General features: G+C 41.1%; 3 protein-coding genes across 4 annotated transcripts in view; 2 read left to right on the plus strand and 1 right to left on the minus strand.

Moving 5' to 3' along the window:
• Nucleotides 1-54: 54 nt before the first annotated feature.
• ssuh2rs1 (ssu-2 homolog, related sequence 1) lies at nucleotides 55-4,966 on the minus strand. Of its 2 annotated transcripts, XM_041056742.1 has the most exons (13): nucleotides 4,615-4,966; nucleotides 4,451-4,515; nucleotides 3,820-3,918; nucleotides 3,174-3,249; nucleotides 2,932-3,061; nucleotides 2,702-2,762; nucleotides 2,280-2,401; nucleotides 2,114-2,176; nucleotides 1,938-2,020; nucleotides 1,725-1,817; nucleotides 1,457-1,562; nucleotides 919-1,026; nucleotides 55-807 (listed from the first exon to the last, which is right to left on the minus strand). In XM_041056742.1, the coding sequence occupies exons 1-13, from the start codon at nucleotides 4,635-4,637 to the stop codon at nucleotides 667-669; spliced, it is 1,170 nt and encodes a 389-aa protein (XP_040912676.1). In that variant the 5' UTR covers nucleotides 4,638-4,966; the 3' UTR covers nucleotides 55-666. The 2 variants fall into 2 exon arrangements, with proteins under 2 accessions (XP_040912676.1, XP_040912684.1); XM_041056750.1 differs by lacking the exons at nucleotides 4,451-4,515; nucleotides 4,615-4,966 and adding an exon at nucleotides 4,140-4,359.
• Nucleotides 4,967-5,085: 119 nt separating this feature from the next.
• rpl32 (ribosomal protein L32) lies at nucleotides 5,086-8,556 on the plus strand. The gene is made up of 4 exons (XM_041056762.1): nucleotides 5,086-5,216; nucleotides 5,933-6,033; nucleotides 6,156-6,337; nucleotides 8,395-8,556. Exons 2-4 carry the CDS (start codon nucleotides 5,938-5,940, stop codon nucleotides 8,522-8,524), a joined length of 408 nt encoding a protein of 135 aa, XP_040912696.1. The 5' UTR covers nucleotides 5,086-5,216; nucleotides 5,933-5,937; the 3' UTR covers nucleotides 8,525-8,556.
• A 1,766-nt stretch (nucleotides 8,557-10,322) lies between these two features.
• The window catches only part of LOC121193198 (glutamate receptor-interacting protein 2-like), a 28,934-nt gene continuing 12,352 nt past the window's right edge, over nucleotides 10,323-26,904 (plus strand). The window contains exons 1-9 of the mRNA XM_041055400.1: nucleotides 10,323-10,503; nucleotides 16,567-16,647; nucleotides 17,433-17,571; nucleotides 19,399-19,544; nucleotides 20,183-20,266; nucleotides 20,447-20,522; nucleotides 21,237-21,382; nucleotides 23,230-23,377; nucleotides 23,469-23,638. Of these exons, the coding sequence (XP_040911334.1) occupies nucleotides 10,326-10,503; nucleotides 16,567-16,647; nucleotides 17,433-17,571; nucleotides 19,399-19,544; nucleotides 20,183-20,266; nucleotides 20,447-20,522; nucleotides 21,237-21,382; nucleotides 23,230-23,377; nucleotides 23,469-23,638 (1,168 nt within the window). The 5' untranslated portion in view covers nucleotides 10,323-10,325. The remainder of the gene's footprint in view (nucleotides 10,504-16,566; nucleotides 16,648-17,432; nucleotides 17,572-19,398; nucleotides 19,545-20,182; nucleotides 20,267-20,446; nucleotides 20,523-21,236; nucleotides 21,383-23,229; nucleotides 23,378-23,468; nucleotides 23,639-26,904) is intronic.

A 26,904-nucleotide genomic window follows, 5' to 3' on the forward strand; every position in this document is an offset into this window, starting at 1 on the left:
CATCTCACGAGCGACAGTCCCCCTTTAATGACGAAATGAGTAAAGCGCAAAACATTGCAAAATAACATTTATTCAAATGGCTTAATTATTGAAAAGCAAATATTACCGATGTTTTGTCTTGCAAAATCAAACACATTTAATAAAAGTTTTACATTCACATAAAAAAACAATTAGTATTGCCTTAACAGCAAACGGATAGGTTCAAATGAATATTAATAATATTAAGAATTACATTTCTGCAAAAATAATATTCTGTATGGCATAGCTGGTTTTACTGATGATCGCATGTGTCATATTAAAGCAATAACGTTAAGGATTTCGGGAAAATAATGTGATTCTAGTTTATATTGTCAGTAACCATTTTTTCTGTGGTGCATGTCTACAAATGACACGTAATCACGTTGCAGTGATTAGCTGCTGAAAATGACTTCCTGTGTAGCCTTTAAAATCGCTTATTAGAGAGACTACATGAGTTGTACTGACTTGTAGGAGCTCATCGGTTAAATGCCTCTGTGTATAGTCCGTTGAAAAGCCAAACGTTAACAAAGTCAAAACTGCTCACATGTCAGCTTTTCATTAATCCATTAATCAGTACAACTGACTGCAGGACATAATTAGACATCCACTGGCTTGGAATGTAAACACCTTCATACACAACCACTGCAATCACATTACAGTACAGCAACACGTAGCAGGATAGTTATCTGCATTAACTTTGAACTCATTCCCATAAACAAAGTAAACGTGTGATTTCCCTTCCCACATGTAGGTCACCTTTGTGACAGGGATCAGCTCTATGGTTTGCCGCTGCAGACAAAGAAAGCAAATATGAGCATGTTACACAAGCACACAATTGGGTCAGAAGTATTGTCCAGTCAAAACAAAATCCTTTATTTAATATTAAAGTATTATAAATACCTGTTGCAGAATGCGTGACATCTGGGAGTACTTGCCCTGGTGTTCACTGACAAGACGCTGTGAGGCATTCACCACTGCAGGGTCTGGAAAGCTCATCACTGGGTATACCTGCACAAGGTGGAAAAAAATGTGAACAAGTGCTGAATCACCATCACTGTTTTAGTGTTTAATTTATAGTGAAAAGTGCAATGATGCACATGAACAGCATTAGGCCTAACATTAACTGAAAAAAATACACTTAAAGCAGTTAGCCAAGTAAAGCACAAGAGTAACAACTGCGTTATGTGACGTGTGAAAATTGCTGAATTGATCATAACATGACTGAAACATATCCGGTAAACCTGTTTGTGTAGATATATAGATGAGGGTAAATGGGGGATAACTGTTCCACAAATTAGCATGCATGGTTATCACAGAGTTCAATAGCTCAGGGAGTAATTTCCTCACCAAAATCTAGGTGTGTAGCATTTGTTCTATATGCGTGTGCTCTCCCACTTATTTCTTGTACCTCCTGAGAAAATAAGAACCAATGTTTTACCATGTACTGGGAGTCTCTGAAGAGCTCCTTTCCAGACACCTTGCTAAGGTTGTCCACCTGCAGTCCACTCAACTGTTCAACAACATAGTTGTCACAGTTGTTGGTCCTGAAAGCATACAGAAGATAGCCAGCTTAATTTTTGAACTGAACAGTAATTATATAGTATGAAGTGACCATAAGTGATGACCTTCAGATCATAAGAAAGATTATTCATTGCTTTAGTTATGCCATTGTTGACAGATACACCATAATAAAGAAACTTCATCACCATTTCACGGTGAGGTTGATGTAGACTAGAAGCTGTTGTTTTCCACGACACATTTCACATATCCTCGATCCTTGCCCATGACAGCGGTTGCAGCTATAAAAGAATAATGTTTAATAACTATCAGTATGTTATGGAAAAAGCATATACTATACTGTTTTTAAATTGCTCTTATTGATGCTTTCACTTAATTAGAAATCTGCAGGTAATGTTTACTTGTCCCTTCCTCTTCCATTGCAGTGGTGGCATCGATCATCTCCATGGCGGAAACCAGATCCATTGCACACCCAACAAACTTTCTGAAAGGGGCAAGAAAAGAAATGATGTGATCAGATTATCTCAATAAAGGTCATCAACTAACCTTTTCAGCTAGGTCTGCAGAATTTACTTACACTACCAGCACCGACACAGTCTTTGCAAGGTCTTCGGCCCATTCCCAAACAAACATGGCAGGTCTGAGGATGAAATGTTTCTCATGAGGAGAAATCTCTCAAGGCAATTACAGGATCTTTTTCTTCTCAAACATATTTTATAACATGGAAAATTGTTATAATTTACCTTCACAGATGAAGTGTAGGGCACCTTGACAATCTGTTGGCCATCCAGAAAGAAACTGGGGGTTTTTGCTGTAATATCCCAAGGCCCTGGAGGTGGTTGGGCATAGGCATCCACTGGCTGGCCTGATCCAAACAAAACAACACATTAGTCTGTCATTTTGGAGTCACACTAAATGACTGACTGAGAGCAGAAGTAGTATTGAAACAATTTACTGAGAAGTCAATCAACAGAAAATGAGGTTTGGATGCTTTTTTTCTATTTTATATAAATGCAGATTGATAATGTTTGTGTTTTGGACTGTTGTGGTAAAAAAAATGCAACTTGAATGTAATTGAAAAGAAAATCAACAGGTTAATCTAAAACAAAAATGATCCTTAGTTGCAGATCCTGAGCAGAGCATGTACAAAGTAACAGTAATGTACCATTATATGGCTCGTGACTCCACTCTGTAGATCTTGTTTCAGTAAAGGTTTCCAGGCGGTACTAAAAACAAAGCAAGGGTGGAAAAAACAAACTTTAACCACGATTGAACAAACTGCTGGTATTTCTTTGCTTATTCATGCACTGAACATCAAAAACCATACAAACTATTACTTCTTATTAATATTCCTTCTAGTGGGTTTTCCACACATACAAATAGATCTCCTCTTACCCTGTATGTATTGAATGCTTCCATGCTGGTGATCACACCATCCTTTGCTGGTGCTGAACTGTAGCAGCACTTGCTGGAGGCATACAGGATAAACGCATCCCGAGCAGTGTCTTCAGTTATAGATGGGATACTGTGGGCAGTGAAAGTATGACACTAAATCTGATCTTTTAAGAGGAAATGATACTTCCCTAAACATCCCCTAAACGGTCATGTTGAGTGAAAGGGAATAGTTTGATCCTTACTTCCAATGTGGTTGTTCGGGTCCAGGCTCAGGCTGAGGAGCTGGGTAAGCAGGCATGGGAGGGGGCAGACATCCACCTACAGCAGATATTGAAAGGTAAATATATTGAAAGGCAGAATATGTGGCAGAGCTGTTGTACTGGATTGCTTTAGATTGTACTGTGCAAGTTTTAGGCACTTTGGATGTTTAGATTCTTATCCATTACGCAGTGCCATAAAAGAGGAACTCTGATCGGTCTCAAATTCATTCTGCAGTATGACAGTGTCCCAGACAGCCAGATGCATAAATAACTATCTTCAGAGACAAGAAGAACAAAGAGTTCTGGAACAGATGGTCTGGTCCCCACAGAGCCCTGATCTCAGTGTCGTGGAATGAGTCTGCAATTATATGAAGAGATAGAAGACACCCAAACAGCCTAAAAATATAAATCTCATATTGATCTGATTTAAATATTGATCTGATTTAGTTTTTTTTTCCTTTTAAAAGCATCCTCACTTTACTTTTAGTTCCCATAAAACCTTTTACACAGTACGCTGTGTGTTACTGATAAAGTGGCCAGGGAATGTGTCTGTGACTACAGTGTTTAGTCACAGAGGCTGTCAGTGGGACAAACAGGACCAGACAGGAGTCCATGCAGCTTACTCTACCTCCTCCTCCTGCCACTGTTCCTTCATAGCCAGGCATGTTGTCGAACATGCTGGCCGGAGGAGCGCTGGGGCCCTCAGCAGTGGGTGGGGCGAACATTGCTAAAACAAACCAGAAGAACCAGTTCAGTCAAATGCACAAAAGTAGACTTGTAATATGTAATAATTCTAGTTAAGTATTGATGCATTAAACCAACAAGTAGCCTATAGAACTGTGTGAGACTTCACTCAGTCTTTTCAGAAAGTCCACCTGAATTATTGGGCTCCCAAGCTTGTTTCAACATGAGGAGACTTTAAGACAGAGATGAGAGTGAGTGACTTACCCTGCCCCTCCGTGTTGGTATCCATTCTGAGAGGATTTATAGCTGCTCTAAACACTCACAGACATGATTTTGTCCCCTAACAAGCCCTATAACTTCTGTTAAACTCGCAGCGAGTGTAACACCTGCAGCTACCACGGCGCCACCAACCTCAAATAACCTGCACGCCCAGTATGACGTCAGTCTGAGGTGTGCACCGTATTGAACCACGGAAGCGTGTAATTATTACTCTATTAAACAACTTTACATCCACGCCATAACCAAATGGCTTTACATGCAGTACAATAGCTTAATTACACGTCCGTGTGTCTTACCGGGTGTCCCCTGTGCTGATGGGAAATAACCGGGATTGGCTATTCCGTAGTCTCTGTGCTGATGGCTGTAGGTAACGGGAGTCGAAAGTTAGGCCAGTGAGAGGGGAGATACTGCGTGATAAGTTTAATGTGGAATGAAACACTGAGTGACAGGCGATACTCACCTCATAATAGGCTGACGCTCCATTTCAAAACCCTGGAAAAAAATTAAAACAGGTCCAGATCTTCATAGGTGCACAAATCACACACAGGCAGTTTTATCACCAATCATCATGTGACGAAAAACAGATCATTCACCCTTTATATCCACCCCCCCTTAGTTTCCTGTAAATGTCAATCAGTCAGCTGACTCTTCCTGTCTTCTGACAGTTAAACAGGAACAAAAGTTTAACTCTTTCGGTGGTCCTGGTTTTGATTTGCGTTTAGTAAAATTATACGATCCCCCAGTTTAGACAAGCACAGATGCCCCAACGCCGCCCCTGCCACCATTTGTTCAGGAAGTGCGCACCAATCATTTCATGAGTAGTAAACAAATCTGAGAGGCGGGCGTACAGTTGTGTACGTGCAGTTTCATGTATGTTGAAATAACATTTAGTGAATTTAAGAAGTTTTGAGAGTAGAAGTGTAGATTCCAGTGAAGCGCAGGCGCTGTAACAGCTTTGTAATCCTGACAAACTGCACTACCCATAAGCCTTTGCAACTCGCACGGAAGTCCTTTTCTTTCCTTCCGCCGTCGCCGAAGTCCCTTTTGGATTTACATCGGCGGGTGAGTCGATACAATCTAACATAATCCGCGCTATTTAAGTGATTATTTCACCATCCTGATGTGGGTTATCAGTCATACACGTTAACTTTATACATGTTGGATAATATTGGCCTTTTTATCATATTATATCGTCTGTAATGTGCTGTCCTGGAGTGAGCCGCTGCTTCTAAAGCGGCTGCCAACGCTGTCCCAGTGAAATGGGGTTTGAGTATACAGTAAACGCTCTAAGATAAGCATTGTGAAATAACAGCTTGCCACTTCCAACATTAGACGTGTGATTTTTTTTTTTCCTCTTTAACTTTGTTGAGGCCACACTTTTCTGGCATTTGCTTCTGTAGTTGAATAGTATGGCTAGCTAGCTAGCTAAACACCGAGTGCTCGGTATATGATAGCTAGCTAACGCGGGGCAACACGTTTACCTTGTGGCTCCGTCCACATTAAAGTGAATGAATACTGGTGTCAGCGCGGTTAGTCATACGTTAAGTGAGAGCTAAAGTCCATGAATGTGGCAGTGGGTTAGCTGCAATATCATCCACATTGTTTCCACGTATGTTTCTGTCAATAGCTAATGCGTTTGCTCACCTAGAAAACAACATTATTGTTGTCCTTGCGGTATGGAACACGTTGTGGCGTAGTGCTGCAACACTGAAGCTGGCATAATTGTGCGAAAATTGGTTGCAACCCTGATGTTAACTATATATTTTTCCCATCCTCAGTCACCATGGCAGCCCTCAGGCCCCTCACAAAGCCCAAGATTGTCAAAAAGCGAACCAAGAAGTTCATTCGCCATCAGTCTGACCGATATGTCAAGATTGCGGTAAGTCTTCATCTCATACAAAATGCTCAGCAGGGCAGGACAGGACAGGACATCTCCTTTTACTTTTAATGATGAATCCACAAACAATTAATCTCTGCGAATCTTTTTCATATCTTCCACAGAAAAACTGGCGTAAGCCCAGAGGTATTGACAACAGGGTTCGCAGGCGGTTCAAGGGTCAGATGTTGATGCCCAACATCGGTTATGGTAGCAACAAGAAGACCAAGTACATGCTGCCAACTGGCTTCAAGAAGTTCCTGGTACACAATGTCAAGGAACTTGAGGTCCTGATGATGAGTAACAAGTAAGTTGCACATGCACATACTGTGAAATACTGTGGATTGTGTATGATGTTTATTGGTATCAGGCTTGCATGTGTTTTATTTTGCCAGGACAGACTTAAATATACCTGCTGAGACGTTTGCACTGTAAATTGGCTAAAATGTATGCAACCATTTGTTGAAGAACAGATAAAGCAGGAGTTTTGAACAATACTTTGTTCTGTGTAATTTGCAATTAAGAATCTTGCCAAAATTCAGTTGGTATTCTGTCATGTGAGTATGTGACATAAGTCAGCTTAGAATGTACTGAATTAGGCAAATACTGTAGGCTGTGATCAGTAAGCACACAGAACCACCCTCTAACAAGTCAAAAGGTCATTTTCATTCAGAAATTTAGAAACTACTCTGTCAGTGTTTTTATAATTGCCCCGAGTTGACATCCGATGGGAATAATACTCAGATTTGCTTACTGAGCTTCCTGTGGCAAATATTTGGCCGTTTATAAAAGGGAACCTAGAAGAGGAAGGCCAAAGGTTCACCTTTAATAGCTTACAAAGTTTATCAAGCTAGTCTTTTAAGCATAGTTCCCATGTCCACCTCAAAGCATTAAAAGAATGAGGTTTATAACAGCCAAACACTTAAATCAAAAGACTAATGACAATATCATCACTAAGCACACTGGACTTTTTTTTCTTTTGAAGTTATTCAGGGCTACATTGGAGCTGTAAAGATATTAAGAAACTCTTGTTCGTGCTCTGTGACAGGGCTGATGGGGCTGCAGTGACACAGACACAATCTGTTGCACAAAATACTTTTAGGAATCTTTTGTCCAGGACTCTCCAATTAAATAGCCCATCTTACTTTTCCGTGTATTACAAACAACAGAAAATCATGGATTTAGTGTCACTCACATTACTCAGGTACCTGAAGGGATGGAAGCCGGGTTCCAGTTTTTTTTATTTTATTTCTTTTTTTTTTACCTAGAAAATCTAAATATGAATAGCAGTGAAGCTCAGGTAGAGCTAGCAGGTATCTGCTACCTTGACCACATCTCAAAGCTCTGCCCTGTTTAATGCTGCATTCACATCAACCTGTTCACCTATTTCAATAATTAAGGTACTAAATTTTTTGGACATATTGATCATTGATCCTACTTTATTAAACCTTGTTAGAGCAGAGTTTGACTTAAGTAGAAAATAGTGATGCTCTCATTTTTCCAGCAAAATTCAGAGCAGTGGTTAAATTGATCTGTTGTTCAAAGAGTATTGTTGGTGACTGCATGCTAAGAGATTTCAGCAGCAGAGTAGGAGGGAGATTTCAAGACATGGGCAGGTAATTGGACTTAAAAGATGTCATTTTTATCTCTGCATTTGTAATTTTAGATAGTTAACCACACTTTCTCCAAAAATGAATGGTTAAAGCTCTGCACACACTTTTTACACTTCCACTTTTTAATCGCCATAGGAACAAGTATCATCAACATCTCCGGGAAGCAATTTGTGAAGTCAGAAAGATGAACTTTAAAAGGGAAATGAAACAGTGGAGGCCAGTGGTCTCCTAAAGACGAATAGTTCAGAGAACATTTTAAGTGTTGATGGTAGCCAGCTTAGCTAGCTAACCAGTATGTTTGAGAAACACTTAACATTTAAGTGTGGCTGCTTTTATCCTATGCAGAAAAATGCAATTATGGCTTAGTTGTTCGTTTATTCAAATAAATGAATGTCCAGCAAAAAAACATTAGGTTGTTTCTGCAACACGGGGGTGATTTGTCTTAAAATTGCCTTCCAAGAGTAGCTACAAGAAATGATAAAAGATAGATTAGACCACATGAGACCAAAGCTGCTGCAACACTGGAACTAATTTTACAAGGCGATTCCTTGTTAAACCATTGTACGCCGCAAAGTCATTATTTAATGCAGCTTTATTTTATTAGAAGAATGGCTTCATTGACATTAGGTTTTTCTGATTGTGGATTTGCACCCTCAACTCAATCACAGCCTAAAGTGTCACTTTGACAGTGTTACATTTTACATGCATGTCTTGTCAGTGCCTAATAGCCCGTTTTCTTTTACCTTTGTAGGACTCACTGTGCTGAGATCGCCCACAACGTCTCCTCCAAGAACAGGAAGCTGATCGTGGAGAGGGCAGCTCAGCTGGCCATCAAGATCACCAACCCCAACGCCAGGCTCAGGAGTGAGGAGAACGAATAAACTGGTTATTGACAATAAATGCTTAAAAACGGGAAGTGGCTCAAGGGTCATTTTTCTATACTGGTTGTTGTACAAGTCTGGAAAACTTTTAATTTTTTGAGATTGTAGGAAGTTAGGACAGAAAACATGAAAATATTCTTTCTCTTTGGGAAATTTGTATAGAGTAAAGAATTGTTCAGTCAATGCAGTGTTTTTATTTGGCTTTCATTTAGTCAGAATTGCTTGAATGCATGAAGTCAATGTTGAATAACAATAGTCTTCCAGTAATGTTTTATTTGCATCAAAACAAGTTTGCCTCTCATTGCTGTTTGACTAGTATCACTGGTGGACTGAAATCTAAAGGAAAATGTCCATAACCAGATGTGTGAGTCAACAGGGAAGTATAAATGGGTAGATCATTTGGGAAGTGACACAGCAGAGACTACAGCTATTCTTGTATGTTGCACAGGCGTCAAAATGGGGAGGGAATGCTTACACATGAGTTGGCGATGGCCACAGAGCTGGTTGTATTCCCCTTGGGGTAAATGGGGTTATTCCTCACCTCCTTCCAGATGACTGAACACTGGAACAGAACAAAAGGGGCAAGATGCCTGAAGAAGAGTGTTGACCCATATTATAAATGGAAGAGGCCTCATAACTTTGTATAAACACCGTTTTGCCTCTAAGACGTGACCCAGGGTAGCTTTTGAGAGAGTACATGCTTTTACAGTTTGTAAGGCTTTTTGCTGTCAAAGAACATTATGGACTCAATTCCGTTTTATTTTTTAATTTAACTTTCACCAAATCCACTTCAGGTCTCTTGAACAAAGGGGATTAAAGGGGTACTCCAGAGACTTGGCATTGCTCCTCCATTAAGTTTGGGGGCTTGTGACAAACAGAGAAAGTGAATGGTCAAGACTGATGAAGTTGAGATATACAGTATGCTGACCTCTAGTCCATAGTGTGACTCAAGCTCCACTGAGTCCTACATTTCTGATTGGACCCTCCTTGACTGGTAGATGTCAATGATTACACCTCCTGCTTGTATTACCTAAGCACCTCCCATTTCTCCTTCTTCACCTGGTTTCGACTACTATCCCACTGAATCTCCTCCTGGATCTTAGAGTCCCCACAAACTACATGCATAAGGTTAGAATAGTGAAAGCCAAGAATGGATTCATACTGAGAGTCCTTGGCTGCTGAAGATGCCAGCTCAGTCTCCTCACAGGGTTTGGACTAATGTCAAGGAGTCAGTTTGGCACTGTGCATTATTATGCTCAGACAAATCCTCAGCTGACACGCTCATCTAATTGCTTAACCTGTTATATCAATTAACTAAATAGAATGTCATCAGAAGTCGTTGTTTTGAAATGGCCAGCTCAGAATATACATTGTCTTGCGATGTTCGGAGCCAGCTCCCTGCAGAGAAAGTTTCCATTGCATTCTGGCAGGCAAGCTGTGCCCCACAACCCCAAGCCCTCTGCCATCTGTTCCTCTAAAACTGACATTGCCAGAGATGCAAAAACATAACATTTATTCAGCCAGTCAGCTTGTGGCTGTTTGGATGTGGAGGTTAGTTACCAATGGTGGTTAGAAAAAAAAAAAGAGAGGCACAGTGTTGGATCCAAACCTTTCCTCTTTTTAAAGCCGGCATCTGTTTCTGGAGTGGGCTTGGAGGACTCACCTGAGAGGACTGGATGTTCTCCAGAGAGGGAGGAGAACATAACAACAGCAGGACAGGCAGAGACTGCGATGTCTGAGAGATGGTGATCGTGTCAGGGAGAGGACAGAATCCATTTTTTTCCTTGTCACTGGTCAGAAAATGAACATGTCAACAAGGGTAGTGTTTGGAAAGGGACGCCTCACTCCCAAGCAGCTCTCCTTCGCCTTCCCTCAGACAGATTCCCTGAGGAAAGGCAGCCGGTCGTCGGGTGGAAAGAGGAGGATGTTCTCTTTTTCTCTCAGATGTCGACTGGGCATCATCAGAGGGAGAACCAAAGGTAAAACCTACTGGAAATATATTTAAAACTTGAAAGATTTCATTTGCCTATTTATGCAGTTTTAGAAAACAAGAGGGCAACGCTTTAATTCCTCCTATTGAGCATTTATAAGCACATTTTAATGTTTATAACACTCTACAGTGTAGTTACAAGCTGTAATTGCAAGTTGTCATTAATGCATTTGCCCGCTCTATGGCCTGTGGACCCCCATATATGGAGGCTGCTGTATAAACAGCTCATGAATGGCAATATAAAACACAGTTGTAACAATATAAAATGTATTTACACATGAGAAGTTGTAATTGTTGACAAATTCTCTCAATCCATAAACACTTAAAATGTCTTCACAGCTGTGTATAACTGCATTATGTTATGAGCACTTTATGAAATGTTTGTACATTGCTTATATATGCTAAACAGAGGGACTGAAAGAAGAGTTTCGCTGCCTCTACTAAATGAGGTGCTGGCCAACAAGTGAATTAGTTGTTAAGCCTCTCAGATTTTCACTTGCAACTGGAGCTGATCACCATAAGATGGCAGTGTGGTCAGTTTGATCGATGAGGAGGTTGAGTTTCAGGCCCTCCTGACTGGAAAACCCACATTGTCTTTGTAAAATGAAAAACTGAATGTTTTCAAGATGATTCAACACACCATTCTCTTCTTTAGAATCCCGCACCTTTTCAGTCTTTTCAAACTCGGCCGCTCTTTGTTTCATTTTTGGTTGAGCATTTCCAGCCTCTGCAAATGTCACAACAAAAATTCTAATTTCCCTGTCTAATCATTACATTATCACTCCCTCTGCATCAATAATGTTGATTTCTGGTTCACAGGAAGTACAGCAGAGTCAATTTTTATTATAACCCAACATTTGCCACCCTTTTCCCAGAGGTTTTTATCAGTTCAACACACTGCTCCGTCTCCTGATTCTCTTTATTCTGTTGGAAATTAATTAGTCTCGCTCTGAAAGACTACACTCACACACAATGTAAATGGGGTATTAAGGACAAAAGTCTCAGAGGAAATTATCTACACCAAAGAGTATTGTGTCCACTGGTACAGCTGACTAATTAGGCTTCATGCAACAGCGGGTAGAAACATGGAAATGTTTGTTTGTAATCACTTTACACATCTGTAAAATTGGCAGTTGTGTAATAGAGGGTATAATTTCACATTATTTTGGTGTGCTGTTTGGTTTTGATGGTGCTGGACCTCAGTGATGACAACTATTTGTTTGCAGTGACCAATAGAAATGGCACAGGACAAGAATCAGAAAGGCTGCTATTGAGGCTGGAGGGAGACATTTGTTGTTGATGGTATGAGTTGCAGTGGGGGTCAGGAAGTGGTAGGCGTCGAGGCTTGTGTGCATGACAAATGGTCAGACAGGTGTGGCCATGGGTCAGTCAGCAGACCCGTTAGTCCCTCTGCGTTTGGGTGGAGGGGCCTCACTGGGTCCAGGGATTAGCGGAGGGTCCTTTCGACCTCCTAAGGGGGAAAAGAAGAGATGTAGGGCTTTAGATGGCATGCATTTTATTTTACTTAAGCTTAAATTTCATTAACCCTTATTTCTTCTTTTATCATATCATTATTTTCACATGATCACAATGTTAATCTGTCACCACAGTCCTGTGCCACAACAACTGCACAGCATTTTGAATGAATTTCAGCTGCTTGACATGTTCTCAAACAGGCAGCTGCACAGGAATTTTCATCTGCTGTTATGTGCTTATGTGTGTGCGCGTATGTGTGTGTGTGTGTGTGTGTGTGTGTGTGTGTGTGTGTGTGTGTGTGTGTGTGTGTGTGTGTGTGTGTGTGTGAGAGGGAGAGAGAGAGAAAGAGAGCTACTAGCATTGTGCAGATACAAGCTCTGTAAAATGGGCGCAGTCTCTGTGTGAGAAAAACGTGACACTGTGCAAGACTCAGTCTGACAATGAATGTGCAGGTGGTGTTAATTGTGCCGAGGGTTGAGAGTGTGGGGTGTGTGCAGTTTTGTCATGCCTAATCTCAGTGTGTATGCGTGTGGGTGGGTTCGAGGATGTGTTTGACTTGGTGGGAAATGGATAAAGTGTGTGTCTGTGTGTTGGGGGAGGGAGTGACTATCGTGTGTGCCTGCCTCACTGAACCCCTCTGGCAGAGGGAGAGAGGAGAAAGAGAGAGAGAGAGAGTGGGCAAACACACTCACTCTAGCTCTGTATGAGAGAGATGGGTTATGTGTGAGCTCATGTGAGTGCATGAACAAGGGATGATAAATCCTCTGGAAAAAGGACGAACGCTTAGAAAGAATAGCTCAGAAACAAAACCACAGCAAGATGGCAAGAAAAGGACGTAAATCTTTTCTCTCCCTGCTTTGGATTTTATAGAAATACAGAGTTTGGTAGATTCATATTTTTGAGGATTAAGAAGAACCGTTTAGCACTGACATCTCTTGTCACCAAGTTTATATAAAGAAGGGAACCAGAGACCATCTGAGGATCAGAATTCGCCCTCTGGAGCTCCATACTTCACTGGGTTTTAAAAACAGGGACAAAGGTTAAGCAAATGTTGGGCTGGGGAGAAAAGGAATGACGAAATGAAGATGGTGTTTCTGTTTTATCTGAGCGGCTGAGGCGCTTGTCTCTCGGGTCACCTACTACCTCAGTTCTCTGTCCACTACTGAAGATCCGCAGGGTTACTTGGGTGGCTGCGCTGACTAAACTACAACCATGCTGTGTGGTCTGAGGAGAGACACCAAGAACAGCATTGGTAAGAGCCACCACACTTTGATCTTTACTTCACAGAGTGAAGGGGGTCAGCTTGTGTGTTGTAGTGGAGGATTTTAGGGCAGGAGGAGCTGAGTGTTCACCTGGATCATTTATGAAGCTGTAAAGAGCCGCTTATGTCTTAAATATATTCACGTATTCATCTGAGAGGCTGCCACAACAAGTTTGTAACCCTTTTAACCTAAATGCAAATCTGTTGGTTCATTTTAATCAACTAGATTTTGGAGAACATTTTTATGTTTGTAATGCATTACACTGTTGAGTTATTGCAATACACGACAGCCATAGACTGCAAGAGATTTAAATGTCATTGGACTTGACCACCAGCTTGTCATACCATCCCGTCATGTATATTTGGGGCAGATATAGCAACATAAACTGGGTCTGGCAGGGCCCAGTTTATAAATAAAGTTTCACTTCTGAAAATAGCTTTATGATTTCATTGTCATTGTCAGAGCTGCCCCCATATTTAACCTACATTCTGATTGGATATGGGAGGGATGGCATTCAGTGCCCTGAATTAAATCAGGAGTTAATTAACTCACCACATATTTATGCGAGAGCGTAGAATTTTATTTTAGTCAGTGCAATGCTCCGAGGTCCTCTAGGTTCAGCTTCAGTGGCATATCCTTGAGCTTATAACTAACTTCCTCTACAAAGACCCCAGAGATGAGTTTTTTTTTTTTTTTTGTTTTGTTTTTTTACAGTAGTTGGTTCATTGTTTGGGCTGTTTATTAATCAGCTTCATCCTGATCCTAATTCTGCCCGTTAGGGTGTGTGATGGTTGCTGTAAGCTGGAGGAGGATGGCGGGGGGATGGCTTGATGGTACAGTAGCGTTCAGTCACGTGCAGTGCGTTGGGTCTGTGTAACCCAGAGCCAATGTTGCCTTTTGACTGCAATGACAGCTGCTGGACTGTCAGGGCCCTCAGGAGCCCGCGTGTTTACGAGGCTTTTGCCCAGACTAATGTGTTTGTGATGTGTCACTCACTTTATGCATGTGTGTTTGTGCCTTACAGCTACTGGACAGGATATTTGTGCAAGGATGTGTGTAAATTAGTGTGAAATACCATGTTATGCATATGTACGCTCTATACATCTTCTTGAAATATACAGGTCTAGTAAAGATATTTCTGTAGTTAAGGTCTGACTCATGCAGCTGCGTGAACAAGACGGATGAATTTTCTTCTTTACTCCTTGCACCTAGAGCTTACCCAAAGGTTTCAGGTCAGAGAAGGTTTGATAAAGGACCCCCCCCCCTCCACTCCTCATGGCTCATGGAGCCATAAGGAGTGTCTTGATGAACAGATTTATGGACATTTAATCTGATGGAAGAGTTGGCAGAGTTAATGATATCCTCTGAAAGAGTAAATAACAGTGATTCTAAAAATATGTGCATCATGTCTGTGTGTTGAAATTTGACAGAGTTATGACTTCGAGAAGGAGTTCAACAACTGCAGTAGCCTAATTGGGCACTAAGGGTTTTGGAGTCAATTTTTCAGCAGCAGGGGGTGAAAGTGAACCCGTTTCCACAACAGAGGGGGCCGGTAAAAACTGTATGGATTTTTGACAGCCCTCCAATGCAGACTGGCCAGTCCTGATGGCCAGTCTGCAAGATGTATATAATCTAACTGAAAGTAAGCTGGTTAAATCTACCTTTCTTTTCTCTCATTTCCACTTCTTTTTCCTGTTCCCTCTAGCCTTGGTCAGATGTTGTCATGTGTCTCCACTTCCTATATCCACCCAACTTTTAGCTCAGGAGGAAGACACCTCTATATATGAGATTAGCCTTAAAACTCTCCTCTTTGATAAAGCTCACACTCAGGGCTCAGATGAGCCCTGAACCATCCCTTAGTTATGCTTCTATGGGCAGAAGCTACTGTTAGAGCTTCCATGATGCACTGATACCACATGTAACAGTGTTATTCTTATCATTATAACAACCAGTCTCACAGCGCTTGAATGCAACAGTATATACAGTACAGCTGTTGCTGATCTCTCTCTCACTTCTCTCTTCCCCTCTCCCTCCTCTCCCTCCTCTTTCTCCTCTCTCCCCCATTTTCTCTCCTCTCAAACCAACCGTCGAGGCAGACGGCCGCCCACTCTTTGTCTGGTTCTGTCAGAGGTTTCTTCCTGTTAAAAGGCAGTTTTTCCTCTCAACTGTCGCCAATTGCTTGCTCATAGTGGGAACTGTTGCGTTTCTCCCTATAATATTACTCTGCTAAGTGCCTTGAGATAACGTATATTTTGATTTGGTGCCAAATAAATAAAACTGAACTGGACTGAATTTCAAATTAAAAGCCCACTGCGGAGTCATGTAATTGCAACTTCATGACATTCAAGCCAGGCTGTTGCTGCAAAATGCATAAAGTAAACACTGTAAGTCTCAGCTCAAAGTTTGAAAACCTCTGCTTTACTGGTTACATAGTTTGTGACTAAAGGGTGTTATAAAAATAACATTTTAACCAGTGCAGTATTAAAGCAGACATTAGAGATTTTGGTTTGCAGTGACTTAAGTCTGATGCCTGTAGTGTCAGGCACTAGCATGCCCCTTCCACTCTTAGAAAGAGGCACAGCTCTTCTTTAAGTTTGTAATATGATGTTCAATCGCTGTGCTGGACAGCTGAAAAGGTAATCCACAGTGGACAGGATTAAAGAAGTGCCAAGTCAGTTTCCTCATCACTGTGACTGCTGACATAAGTATGGCTGCATTCAGGTTCAGATGGCCGGGCAGTGGCTTTGCTAATCTGAGGCCATCCCAGTGCTGTGTCAGAAATGGGTCCCACTGTGGGTAACAAACAACAACAAAAAAATACATTTCCCCTGCAGAGCAGATTAAACATTTCCCAGCTTTCAGTAGCAGCTGCTGTACATGACATGAAAATGATGATTTTCTCTCCGTCCATTAACAGTCCATTAACCGCATGCTGTTCCTTCAGGAAAATTCCCATGCTTTAGTAGTTGCATACATCAAGCTCGCTGCAAATGTATTCTTGTGTTAAATTAACGGTTTTCAGGGGTCTTTGCTGCAGACAGAGACGAGCTATCTTAAATCCTTGACCCTTTCATAGGACTGTCATGGAAACAAAGTGGAGTGACCTTCCAGGTTCCTGGGTTCAGGCTGATCACTTTGTTTCAGTTAATGACTGATGGATGGGTCTGGCTGTTGACTTTCCCTCCCAGCACCCCCACATTACCCAGGGTGCAGTTGGATGGTCATGTTCATTTAGCCTTCTGCTGCGGAGTTTCTCTACATATAACTACAGTGTTTCCTAACAGTTCCTCCATACCTCACTGCTGTCTCCTCAGATGAAGGACCATACTCAAAAGGGAGCAAGGAATCCGGGGGAACTGACCAATCACATTCGTCCAGGAGGCGCAGCCTTTCAGGTACGATACAGTCAAACCTGACTTACATCATTTTGTTTTCTCTCTGTTGTCTTCTTCATGCTACTGCACCTAATTCACCTGTGTCCTCAAAAACAAGAAGAAGAAGGGCCATGATGCTGTATTTGACTGAGATTTTTGTCAGTGTGCATGCGGAGTCATGTGTCTGCTGTGTTTTGCTTGATGTTGCATTGTTTTGAATGCTTAGATAAGATGAAAAAAACGCTTGTGTGGCATACCTGTCATTGGCACTAAACCGCACTCAGTAGACTTCACGTAGAGTGATTTAACAGCACAGCACAATGCAGACCACAAGACAGAATGAGTCCTCTGATGACACTATACGGTGCATATAACCGCAGATCCATCAGAGTTAATGTCAAGCTAATTTTCACTCACTTAGATACGATTGGATTTCAACTCATGAGCTGATGAGTCTGACTTAATTTTCAATGAGATGTAGTAATGCATTGATTTTCTTTCCATTATCAGCATTTAGAATGGTTTTAATAAAACACTACACTAAGACTCATCCTCCTCCTTCTTCTGAAACTGTCAGAGAGATTCACTCAGACTGAGAGCTGAACTGAGAGATCTTAAGGAACAAGGAAAAGACAGGAAAGTGAGAAAATAAAGAATGTGGTTGGGTGTCAGAGACCATTTTAGAGAGAGAGATTCAGGGGAAAAAAATGAGGAAAAGAGTCTTTTGTTGCCTCTCAGACAGGGAGATTCTGTCAAGCAGTCGCTAATGCTGACTGTGGATCTGTGCGTTTGTCTGTATCTGTCAGCAGAAGAGTACAGAGGAGTGACCACAGTGGACCTGATGAAAAGGGAAGGCAGCAGCCTTGGCCTCACCATCTCCGGAGGGTCTGACAAGGACGGCAAGCCCAGAGTGTCAAACCTACGGCCAGGTGGGCTAGCTGCCAGGTGAGATCTCTGCTCTGTGATGCAGTTAAAACCTGGCAACCACACCGAGCTGTCCGGACTTGTTATTCTGCTCCCACAAACCTACACGTGTTGCAAAGTTACACCAGCTCACCCTGACTGCAGGACTGCAGGCGTTGTGTTAGATGAGCTTGATACCAACCCACAGAGTAAAACCCCAATGAGGCTTGTACAGTTCCCAAGAATCCTAATGGGATGTATCCACAAATTGGAATTTAATTTTTTTTCTTTTTCTTTTTGTCACTTCATGCTTAATTCACTGCATGATGGTAATTATTCAGTATACTACATAATTATTGTCATTGTGAGGTTGTTTTTTTTATGTTCAAAGATGGCTTCACTACAATTTGATTAAACTCATTTTCCCCAACACCAACCCCATGAAAAAAAAATGCAGCGGAAGACTCACGTTTCCTGGTGATTAAGCAGCGTGTGACTGAAGACTCACACACGCACTCACCCGCACACACCTACACACACGCACACACAGTTTTGTAAGAATGACACAGCCCCTCTGAAAATGTCTTGGCCAAATATGCCATCGCTTGTCAAGTCCAAGGAGGTTTAAAGACAGACACCGTGCTAATTCTTCCAAGCAGCTTGTCTTCCCACAGCTGAGTTCATGTTTGTGTGGAAGTGCTAGCTAATTTGTTGGGTGGAGAGACACGCAGGCTGACAGGAGAGAGACTGGCAGAGACACTGTGTGATGAGGATGGACCGGATGACAGGCCGGTCAGCTCTGCTGGTTAAGACGTCTGTCTGTCTGCTGTCAGTGCTGATTGGCAGCAGCCCCAAGGTGAGAGGGGCGAGCAGGGCAGAACATCTATTTAATTAATTAGCTCTCCAGTGAGCAGCGTGCTGACTCAGAATGACATATGTGAGACACCGTGTACAGTCATCTCTGTCAGTGTCTGAGGAGGAGAGGCTTTCATCCATCCCGCTCCGACATACTCTCACTATTCTTCACAGCTGGCTCTGAATGTTAGTCTACATACGGCTGAACACAAATCAATACAACCAATCACGATTACTTCTATAAATATTCAATGCACAGAGCTCTTACTGCATCCGTTTTCATTTCTGCCTCTTTTACATCATGGGGTCATGCAGTAAAAAACAGCTATAACATTTATTCAGATTAGATGGTTGTATCGCATTTTGATCATGATCAGATCAGCTTTTTAGGGAACCTTGGTGCCAAAAGTGCTGTTGGGCCCTACAGAGAGTTTAATGAGATGATAAAGTCGTGGCTCAAAAGACCAAAATAATGAGTGGAAAGCACAGAGTTCATTCAGGCAGAACTCTGAAGTCGAGTCTGTGTCGGGTGATTGGCATTAACTGTTCTCAATATGCTTCACAATAACTGGCTCATTCACAGCTGTGTGTCAAGAAACAACCAATTAAAATCATTCAGGTATACAACCTGACACATATCACTGTTACTCAGATGATGAGATGATGCTGTTTGCTGCTACAGCTTCCTCCACCGCCTCAACCTCCTCTCGATGAGGTATTTTGAATTGATGATTTAACTAAGATTTATGTTCATGTAGGTGTTTATTAATATTAAAGTGGATTAGCTCTTTTAGCAGAATCCTTTGCTGCTCAGACCCACTGAGAGCCCCCTCAAACAGCAGAGCCTTTTCTGCTAAATGTAACTATATAACCATTTGCTTGGAATTGACCCTGACTGAACAACTAAAAGTTGTTGATAATTATCAGTGGAGTTCATCATTATGAGCCACATCTGCATATTTGCAGCATTACTCACAAACTTGCAATGCCAATTCTGTCCTTCACTTTCCACAGGAGCGACCAGCTGAATGTAGGAGACTACATCAAGTCGGTGAACGGCATCAATCTGTCAAAGCTTCGCCATGATGAGATTATCAGTCTGCTGAAGAACATCGGGGAGCGAGTTGTGCTGGAGGTGGAGTATGAGCTGCCTCCATTCGGTAGGTAAAGTCTGCGAGATGAATATTCTGCCTGAAAGTCTGCAGATAGAGAAAACCATGTGAAGAACATTTTCAGACATTTAGACAAATTATGCTGTCACTTGAACAAGTGCTTTGTATTTCCAAATGCACAAAAAGAAGAAAAAGGTTAGTAATGAAAAAGCTTATTAGCAGAGGCTTCAGACCAATTCAAATATTTGACTTCCAGAGGGCTAACATTACATTTTGGTGTCTGATAATATCCTGTCTGTTTGTTTCTGCTTGACAGTTTCACCAAATAAAGAAACTCACATGTAGAAAATTTCCAGATATTTGTACTAATGTCCAGATAATACCTGCTGTTATAATCTAAACATCTGCTGACCCGCAAATCACCAAATCAATACTTATCGGGATTGCCTGATCAGGGTATTGGCCTCAGAAACAGAGCTGGTCCTTGGGCGCTGCACTGCGGCTGTCTACTGCTCTTAAATCATTTATAGACAATGCTCTATTCATTCTCACAATTCAACACTTACAATACACAGATAACATTAAAATTAAACTTTTGTGAAATCTTTTTACATCTTTAATAATTGTCTTTTTTTTTGTAGCTTTATGAGGTTATAGTAATAATTTGTAATTTTCTGCCTACTCAGTTCAGAACCCCTCAGGAGTCATAACCAAAACCATAGAGGTGTGCATACACAAGGAGGGAAACAGCTTTGGGTTCGTCATGAGAGGTAGGTGGATGGGAATTTATATATATAGATATAGATATAGATATAGATAGATAGATAGATAGATAGATAGATAGATAGATAGATAGATAGATAGATAGATAGATAGATAGATAGATAGATAGATAGATGATAGATAGATAGATTTTTGCACTGATTTATCTCTGTATTTTGTTTTTTTAGGAGGCTTCCATGAAGACTGGCGCAGGTCTCGTCCTTTGGTGGTTACCTACGTCAGACCCGGGGGCCCTGCTGACAGGTGAGGACACGGATGGATGAGATTGTGTTTGTGTGTACAGTGTGTGTGTGTGTGTGTGTATACATATATACTTATATGTATACAAGTGTGGCTATTTATGTGGCTTGTGTACTTTTTATGACTTGATCATGCATGAATGGGCCTATTTAGATAATTGTATGTGTGCATGCATGCATGTATCCACATTGTGTGTACTTGAATGTACTGACTAATGGACTAATGGATACGTATTTTACTAAATTGCCTTACCTTAGACTGCAATGAAAATATTTGCCTGTGACTCATTTGAAATTAGATTTTTAAGAATAATCAAAAGTATTAAAAATAAACCAATACGTTTATGTGAACATTATCATGTCTTTTGCATTAGTATATGCTCAGGCTGCTGCATGAAACTGTGACTGCGACTCGTATAGAGTATGTTATCTTCAAAGCAGAAAGGGCACTGCTCATCCTGAGGCTAATGCAGCATTGCACTTTTCCCCATGAAAACTGCGAGTACCAAAACACTGGAGCAAACATAATTCACCATCAAAGACTTTATGGCCGTTTATCTCGTTTATCCTTCATCTCACCTGGGAGGGAACACTGATGTGGAACTGTTTAATGATTTACTGTGACTGGTGCTTCAACGCTTGTATGAGCATCTTGTGCTGGTCGCCCATGTTTTGGTTTTTTTTTTTTTCCTCTCTTTCTCCTTCTGTGCATCACCAGAGAGGGCACTTTGAAGGCCGGGGACCGAGTATTGAGCATAGATGGGATGCCTTTAAACAGAGAGAAGCACGCTGACGCTTTGACCATGCTGATGCAGAGCGGCCAGGAAGCACTGTTCCTGATTGAGTATGACGTCTCTGTCATGGGTGAGCACACACACACAGGGAATATGTGGAGGCATGGTAGGGCATCGTTGCTCTGAGGGTAAATAATGTGGCCGTTTGGCTGCGTGGATGTGAGTGAGTGTCGGTGCAAGAGATGCCACCAGGGGAGTCACTTGGGCCCAAGAGCACACTTCAACAGGGGCAGGGTAGATTTCAGTGTTTTAAGTATATTACGTTACGAGTTATTACAGTACTTGACTTTATTTTTCAGCCTGAGCATGTCATTCAGGACAACTTTCAAGAACAGTCTTTAACTTGACCTCAATAGAACAAGGTTGGACTTGAGCAACAGGCAGACACTGCATGGTATGTCCCCAAGCCCTGATGATGCTGCGTGTTTTAGGGGGCAATATGACAAACTTTCAGTGTATTAAAGGGATACTCCAGAGGTTTAGTGTTGCACTTTGGAGGATTCCCAAGAGACAAATTTACAAAACAACGATCAAACTTAAAGCAGTCTTATCCAAGAATCCTGGATGCTACATTTCCCATCATGCAGCTTATTATCATCTTTTTCATTAACCAGGTGAACTGACTTTCTCAAAAAATTACAAAAACAATAAGCTTCTCCTGTGGTAATGACAAGAGATCTTCACTGACTCCAAGAGAGACCTGTGGAAAACCTCCTCAGATCCTTTGTGTATTTAAATGAATTTTCAAAACAGAAAGACCGGATCGGACCCTATCCAAAGTGCAGTTGACTTGAACAGACACTCACAGAGAGAGAACATGGGTAATCAGTTAATTCAATCAATTAACCACGGTGCATAAGAGCAGCTATAAAATAATAACAATAATGTCCTAAGAATTCATGTAAACTCAAAGAAACTAAGCTAATTTGTTTATGTGCTTCAAAGACAAACCTGAGTGAATCACAACAAAACATCCCCATCTTATTGGTCAAAAAACAGTAAAATATGCCACTAAATGTAGGAGCTCACTACATGACTAAAAGCTAAAGATTATAACCTCCATTTGGTCACAGTGACTAATTCTCAAGATCGCACACTTTGCACTGGTCTGTGCAAAGTAGGGCAGGTCACCAAGGACAGCTGACACACATTATGTTTCTGTATGTGGGAATTTAGGATTCAGACCTCCTGCCTCCAGCCTGAACCAGTCAGAGATTTTTTTTTTCACAATAATGAGTAAAATGTATTTTCAGACCTTTTGGAAATAACAACAGTAAAATAATTAGGCATCGGGAAACTTTCCCCTGCGTGTCTCAGCTGTGCCATCCTCACAGGTAGCAGGTAGGCTCTGTCCTTCCTCTGTTTTCCCTTCTCACCAAACCAACACACCCAGTATACTTATATATCTTCTCTTCTGTATGAGCATCGCGTTGTCCCTCTATGGTGTATGTCTCGTCCATACTGACTAACTCTGATACCTACAGTACATAAATGTCTCAGAAAAATGACAGCTTCCCATTTTACAGCATAAGTTGCATTAAAGGCAGAGGATGAATGTTAGTGGCTAAATCTGAAGACTCATCTGTTATCAGTTCTTGTGGCATTTGGACAGTGCCACATTGGCAGATTTTGAGAAAATGGGACCCCCTCGACTCCGTGGGGACAGATTAATGAAAATATGAAACACTTCAATACTGCAATATTTTGAATGTTAGAATTTACACAATGAACATGCTGATACATGTTAAAAAGCAGTGGGCTAAGTCCACTTTGGTCACCAAGGCAAAGACGATATATTGCTGTTTGGGTCTTTTCATTGTTGGTTAAGATTGTAATGATTGTAAAGATTGTTTTATGTTCCTCACTACAGATGCATCCAGTAATCTTGCTTGTCTCTGTGTGTATTATCTGTTTCAGAGGCAGTGCAGCAAGCCTCGGGCCCTCTGCTGGTGGAGATAGTGAAGGGGCCCTCAGCCAGCCTGGGGATCAGCCTCACCACAACAATATACAGAAGCAAACAAGTTATTATTATTGACAAAATAAAGCCAGCCAGTGTGGTGGAAAGGTGAAACCAACCTCTTATACTTTACTGCTCTGCAGGCGGTTTCCTAACAGAAACATCCCCGACACAGTCTGTCCATGTCTCCCTCTCTCAGGTGTGGAGCGTTGCATGCAGGCGACATCCTCCTGTCCATAGATGGGACCAGCACAGAGCACTGCTCCTTGATGGAGGCCACACAGCTACTGGCCAGCACCTCAGATATTGTGAAACTAGAGATTCTTCCAGCCAGTCAGAGCAGACTACCTGTCAGGCCACAAGACACAGGTATGTCCTGCAAGTGACACAAAAAAACACAGCAAGTCAATGTGAGACACAAACACGGAAATATAAGATTGAAAAGGGACATATTTTGAGACAAAACAAGTGACGCATTGGATAACATTATGTGCAATTATTTATTTTAAGATTGCAACCAGCAATTATTTTTAGATTCATTTATTGTTATTTTTTAACTAATTAATTTATATTTTGTTGAATAAAATATCAGAAAATAATCTCAAAGTTTCCAGAGCCCCAGGTGACAACTTCAAATGTTTGTCTGACCAACCATCGAAAGCCCACTGCATTTATATGACAGCTTTGGTTATGAGTTACTTAATGGATTCATATTTTACATTAAATACACATTGCTCATACGTCTGAACACCTTGCTATTGATCAACACACCCCTACAAAAAAATCAGTGCCTTGATTGGGAACTGCTTGTCACATTTCAGATGTATATGAGTAATTAGCATTTCCACTGAGACATTTCCGCTCTAGACCACCCAGCTTTCATTTAACTAACTGTTTGAAGCCAAAAGAGGTAAAATTATACAATATTTCACAAAAAATGAAAACATATAGAAAGTCCTTTCCCATAAATCATCTCAAGACCCCTCCAATTTATTTTGTGATCCTTTAGAGGGGCTCAACCCCTAGGTTGGAAAACACTGGTCCAAGCTACTGAACTGCATATAAAGCAGTTAAAATTAGCTCCATCTTGAGCAGCTACAACAGTCACAGGGGACATTTTACAGCATTTTGCTGATAATACTTCTGTTCTTTTACTTGCGGCAAGGTGGATTTTTATTGCAGGACTTGTACTTGTAATGGAGTATTTTTACATTGTTGAATTGGTATTTTTCCGTGTAACAATGTATAGATGTCCCATTTGTAGGGCAAATTATGTAATGAAATTTAGTTCACGCTCAAGTGCAGATATGCAAATGTGCAGAGCAATGCAAAGGATTTACAGAGAACAGTGTTGACTAAGTGACTAATTGTTTTAACACTACAACATTTTAATCTTTTGAAGTAGTTCTGTGTGTGGAGAACATACAGTAGACAGACTATAATTCCAGCATGTTGTCTTCACCATATGTATTGTGACTGTTCTGCTCTTAGCTATTTTACCTACAGCTGTAAAGAGCCTGGCTGCCTCCCAGCTGCTGTGAATCAGCCCCTGTGTGTGTGTGTTTGTGTGTGTGTGTGTGTGCACGCTGCTGGCCACAGTCTCTCTGCCTTTGCACTCGGCTTCTTATGCATACCAACAAGCTACACACAAATACAGATATACACATGCACACACACTTTCTCTGTCAGACATCATGTTCGTGCCATGTTCTGCAGATTTATTTCTGGGTCAGCAGCTGCAGGGGCTACTTAACATGTGAGCACGGGAAGAATCATACAACATGACAAAGATAAATAAGCTGGAATTTAGTTTTCTCTGGGATCACTGAACCCTTTCTTCTACAATTTTTCTTTGTCCTTTGTTCATTTATTTGCCTGGTGCAGGATATTTACTGGTGTATTTTTGTTCAGTTTATTACAGTTATACACAGCTAAATCCTCTAAAGACAAGTACTGGGGAAAGTACTAATGGTACAATCTAAAAATACTCCACTACAAGTAAAAGTCCCGCATTGAAAATGTCTCTTAAGTCAAAGTATGAAAGTATAAGCAAGAAAATATACTTACAGTATTAAAAGTAAAGCTACTCAACGTAAAAACAGGTTTTACTGAGTTGGAGTCAATTTTAAAATTTTTGTATAGGCCTCCAGCTAATGATTATGTTCATTATGCATTACTCTGTTGATTATTTTCTCAATTAATCAACTGATTGATTTGTAAAAGTTCAGACAAGAGTGTTAAATGTTGTTAAATGGTGTTGTTATGACAAAGCATCATCTTTCATAAGCTCTTCATATGTTTTAAATGCAATTGGAAGTAACTAAAGCTGTCAAATAAATGTACACAAGTAAAAAGTAATTTCCCGTTGAACTTTAATGGAGTAGAAGGATAAAGTAACATGAGAGTTACTCAAGTAAAGTAAAGTCCAAGAACCTCAAATCTGTACTTAAGTACTTGAGTAAATGTGCTTAGTTACATTCCACCACCACTGAGGACATACAAATTAATAACCTCCAAGCCTGCTCAGAGAAATACTTCAACTGCATCGGCTCATTTTGACTACTGGACTGTCTCAATTCAACATGCAGCACAGGCATCTCATCACAGTAAAATTACAGGCAGGTATCTTGTTTTCTAAAAATCCAATTCAATAATGACTCAGTTCTTGAATAAGACGTTGTGACGTTATGATAAGATGATATTTTCACAGCTTCTTTTCCCCCCAGGATAAGGCACGATTATAAGATGCAATTTGTTTAATCTCCTCTGGGGATTTAATAAGACTGATATGGCCACTAAGAGATTAGGAGTTAATGTTTCTTTCCACCAGCATAGATTGAAAACACAATTTCTTGGAGAGCTTCCCCAAGGTGGGCTTAGGATAAGCCGGCAGAGCCACAGCTTTACAGGTTTGATTGAGTCTGATAGAAACTGGTGCTCTGAAAAGGGCCGGAGGTTCTCCTGAATGTATTCTGATTATATACAGTTGGATTTAACCAGGTCCCCTGAATGTAGCAAACATCCCAGGCGCCACTGTAGTCATCCATGTTTGCAGCAAATCCTCCATCCATGTGAGCAAGTTGTCAGAGATTAGACCCCTGCAAATGAAGCAGCAAGGATTACTGTCACATGTAACATTCAGTGACAAATTTAGCTGCATGAGTCTGTAAAGGAAAGTTAATTATTGAGGTGTGTGTCATACAGTAGGTCAGCTGTTTCCCTTTGCATGCTTCATAAATACTGTTTGACTGAATGCACTTTGTTACACAGGCTTTGACATGAGGGATAAAATGCCTTTCAGAATTAACAACAATCGCTGATCTCCTTTCGGTTCAAAGCGGGAAAAGTCAACAGAATTGCTAAAAAAAAAAAAAATCCCCACATGAATATGAAACAAGCAAAAGATTTAATTAAAGCACATTTATACCTAAATGATCTGCCAATCAGAGGCAGGGATAGACATCCTGCATCATCAACAATCAAGCATTCAGCTGTGCCCAATCAAGGTTAAGCCACATGCCTGCTGACAGCCAGTATCTTTCCCTCACCATGCCCAGCGGTCAACTCACTCAGACTGTTTTTGCACCATTGGGTTCCTTTGAAAATGAAATTATAAAAATGATCTCCAATTTGCA

This window comes from Toxotes jaculatrix, chromosome 2 (assembly GCF_017976425.1).
Source record: "Toxotes jaculatrix isolate fToxJac2 chromosome 2, fToxJac2.pri, whole genome shotgun sequence".
NCBI classification, from domain to species: Eukaryota; Metazoa; Chordata; class Actinopteri; family Toxotidae; genus Toxotes; species Toxotes jaculatrix.

What these genes read in the sequence shown, in the direction of transcription:
- rpl32 (XM_041056762.1), top strand. Translation starts at nt 5,938, where the DNA reads ATGGCAGCCCTCAGGCCCCTCACAAAGCCCAAGATTGTCAAAAAGCGA. An exon ending in ACCGATATGTCAAGATTGCG is followed by an intron (nt 6,034 to 6,155) that starts GTAAGTCTTCAT and finishes TATCTTCCACAG; the next exon opens with AAAAACTGGCGTAAGCCCAG. An exon ending in GTCCTGATGATGAGTAACAA is followed by an intron (nt 6,338 to 8,394) that starts GTAAGTTGCACA and finishes TTACCTTTGTAG; the next exon opens with GACTCACTGTGCTGAGATCG.
- ssuh2rs1 (XM_041056742.1), bottom strand. Translation starts at nt 4,637, where the DNA reads ATGGAGCGTCAGCCTATTATGAG. An exon ending in GAGTCACGAGCCATATAATG is followed by an intron (nt 2,402 to 2,701) that starts GTACATTACTGT and finishes TGTTTGGATCAG; the next exon opens with GCCAGCCAGTGGATGCCTAT. An exon ending in ACTGTGTCGGTGCTGGTAGT is followed by an intron (nt 2,021 to 2,113) that starts GTAAGTAAATTC and finishes TGCCCCTTTCAG; the next exon opens with AAAGTTTGTTGGGTGTGCAA.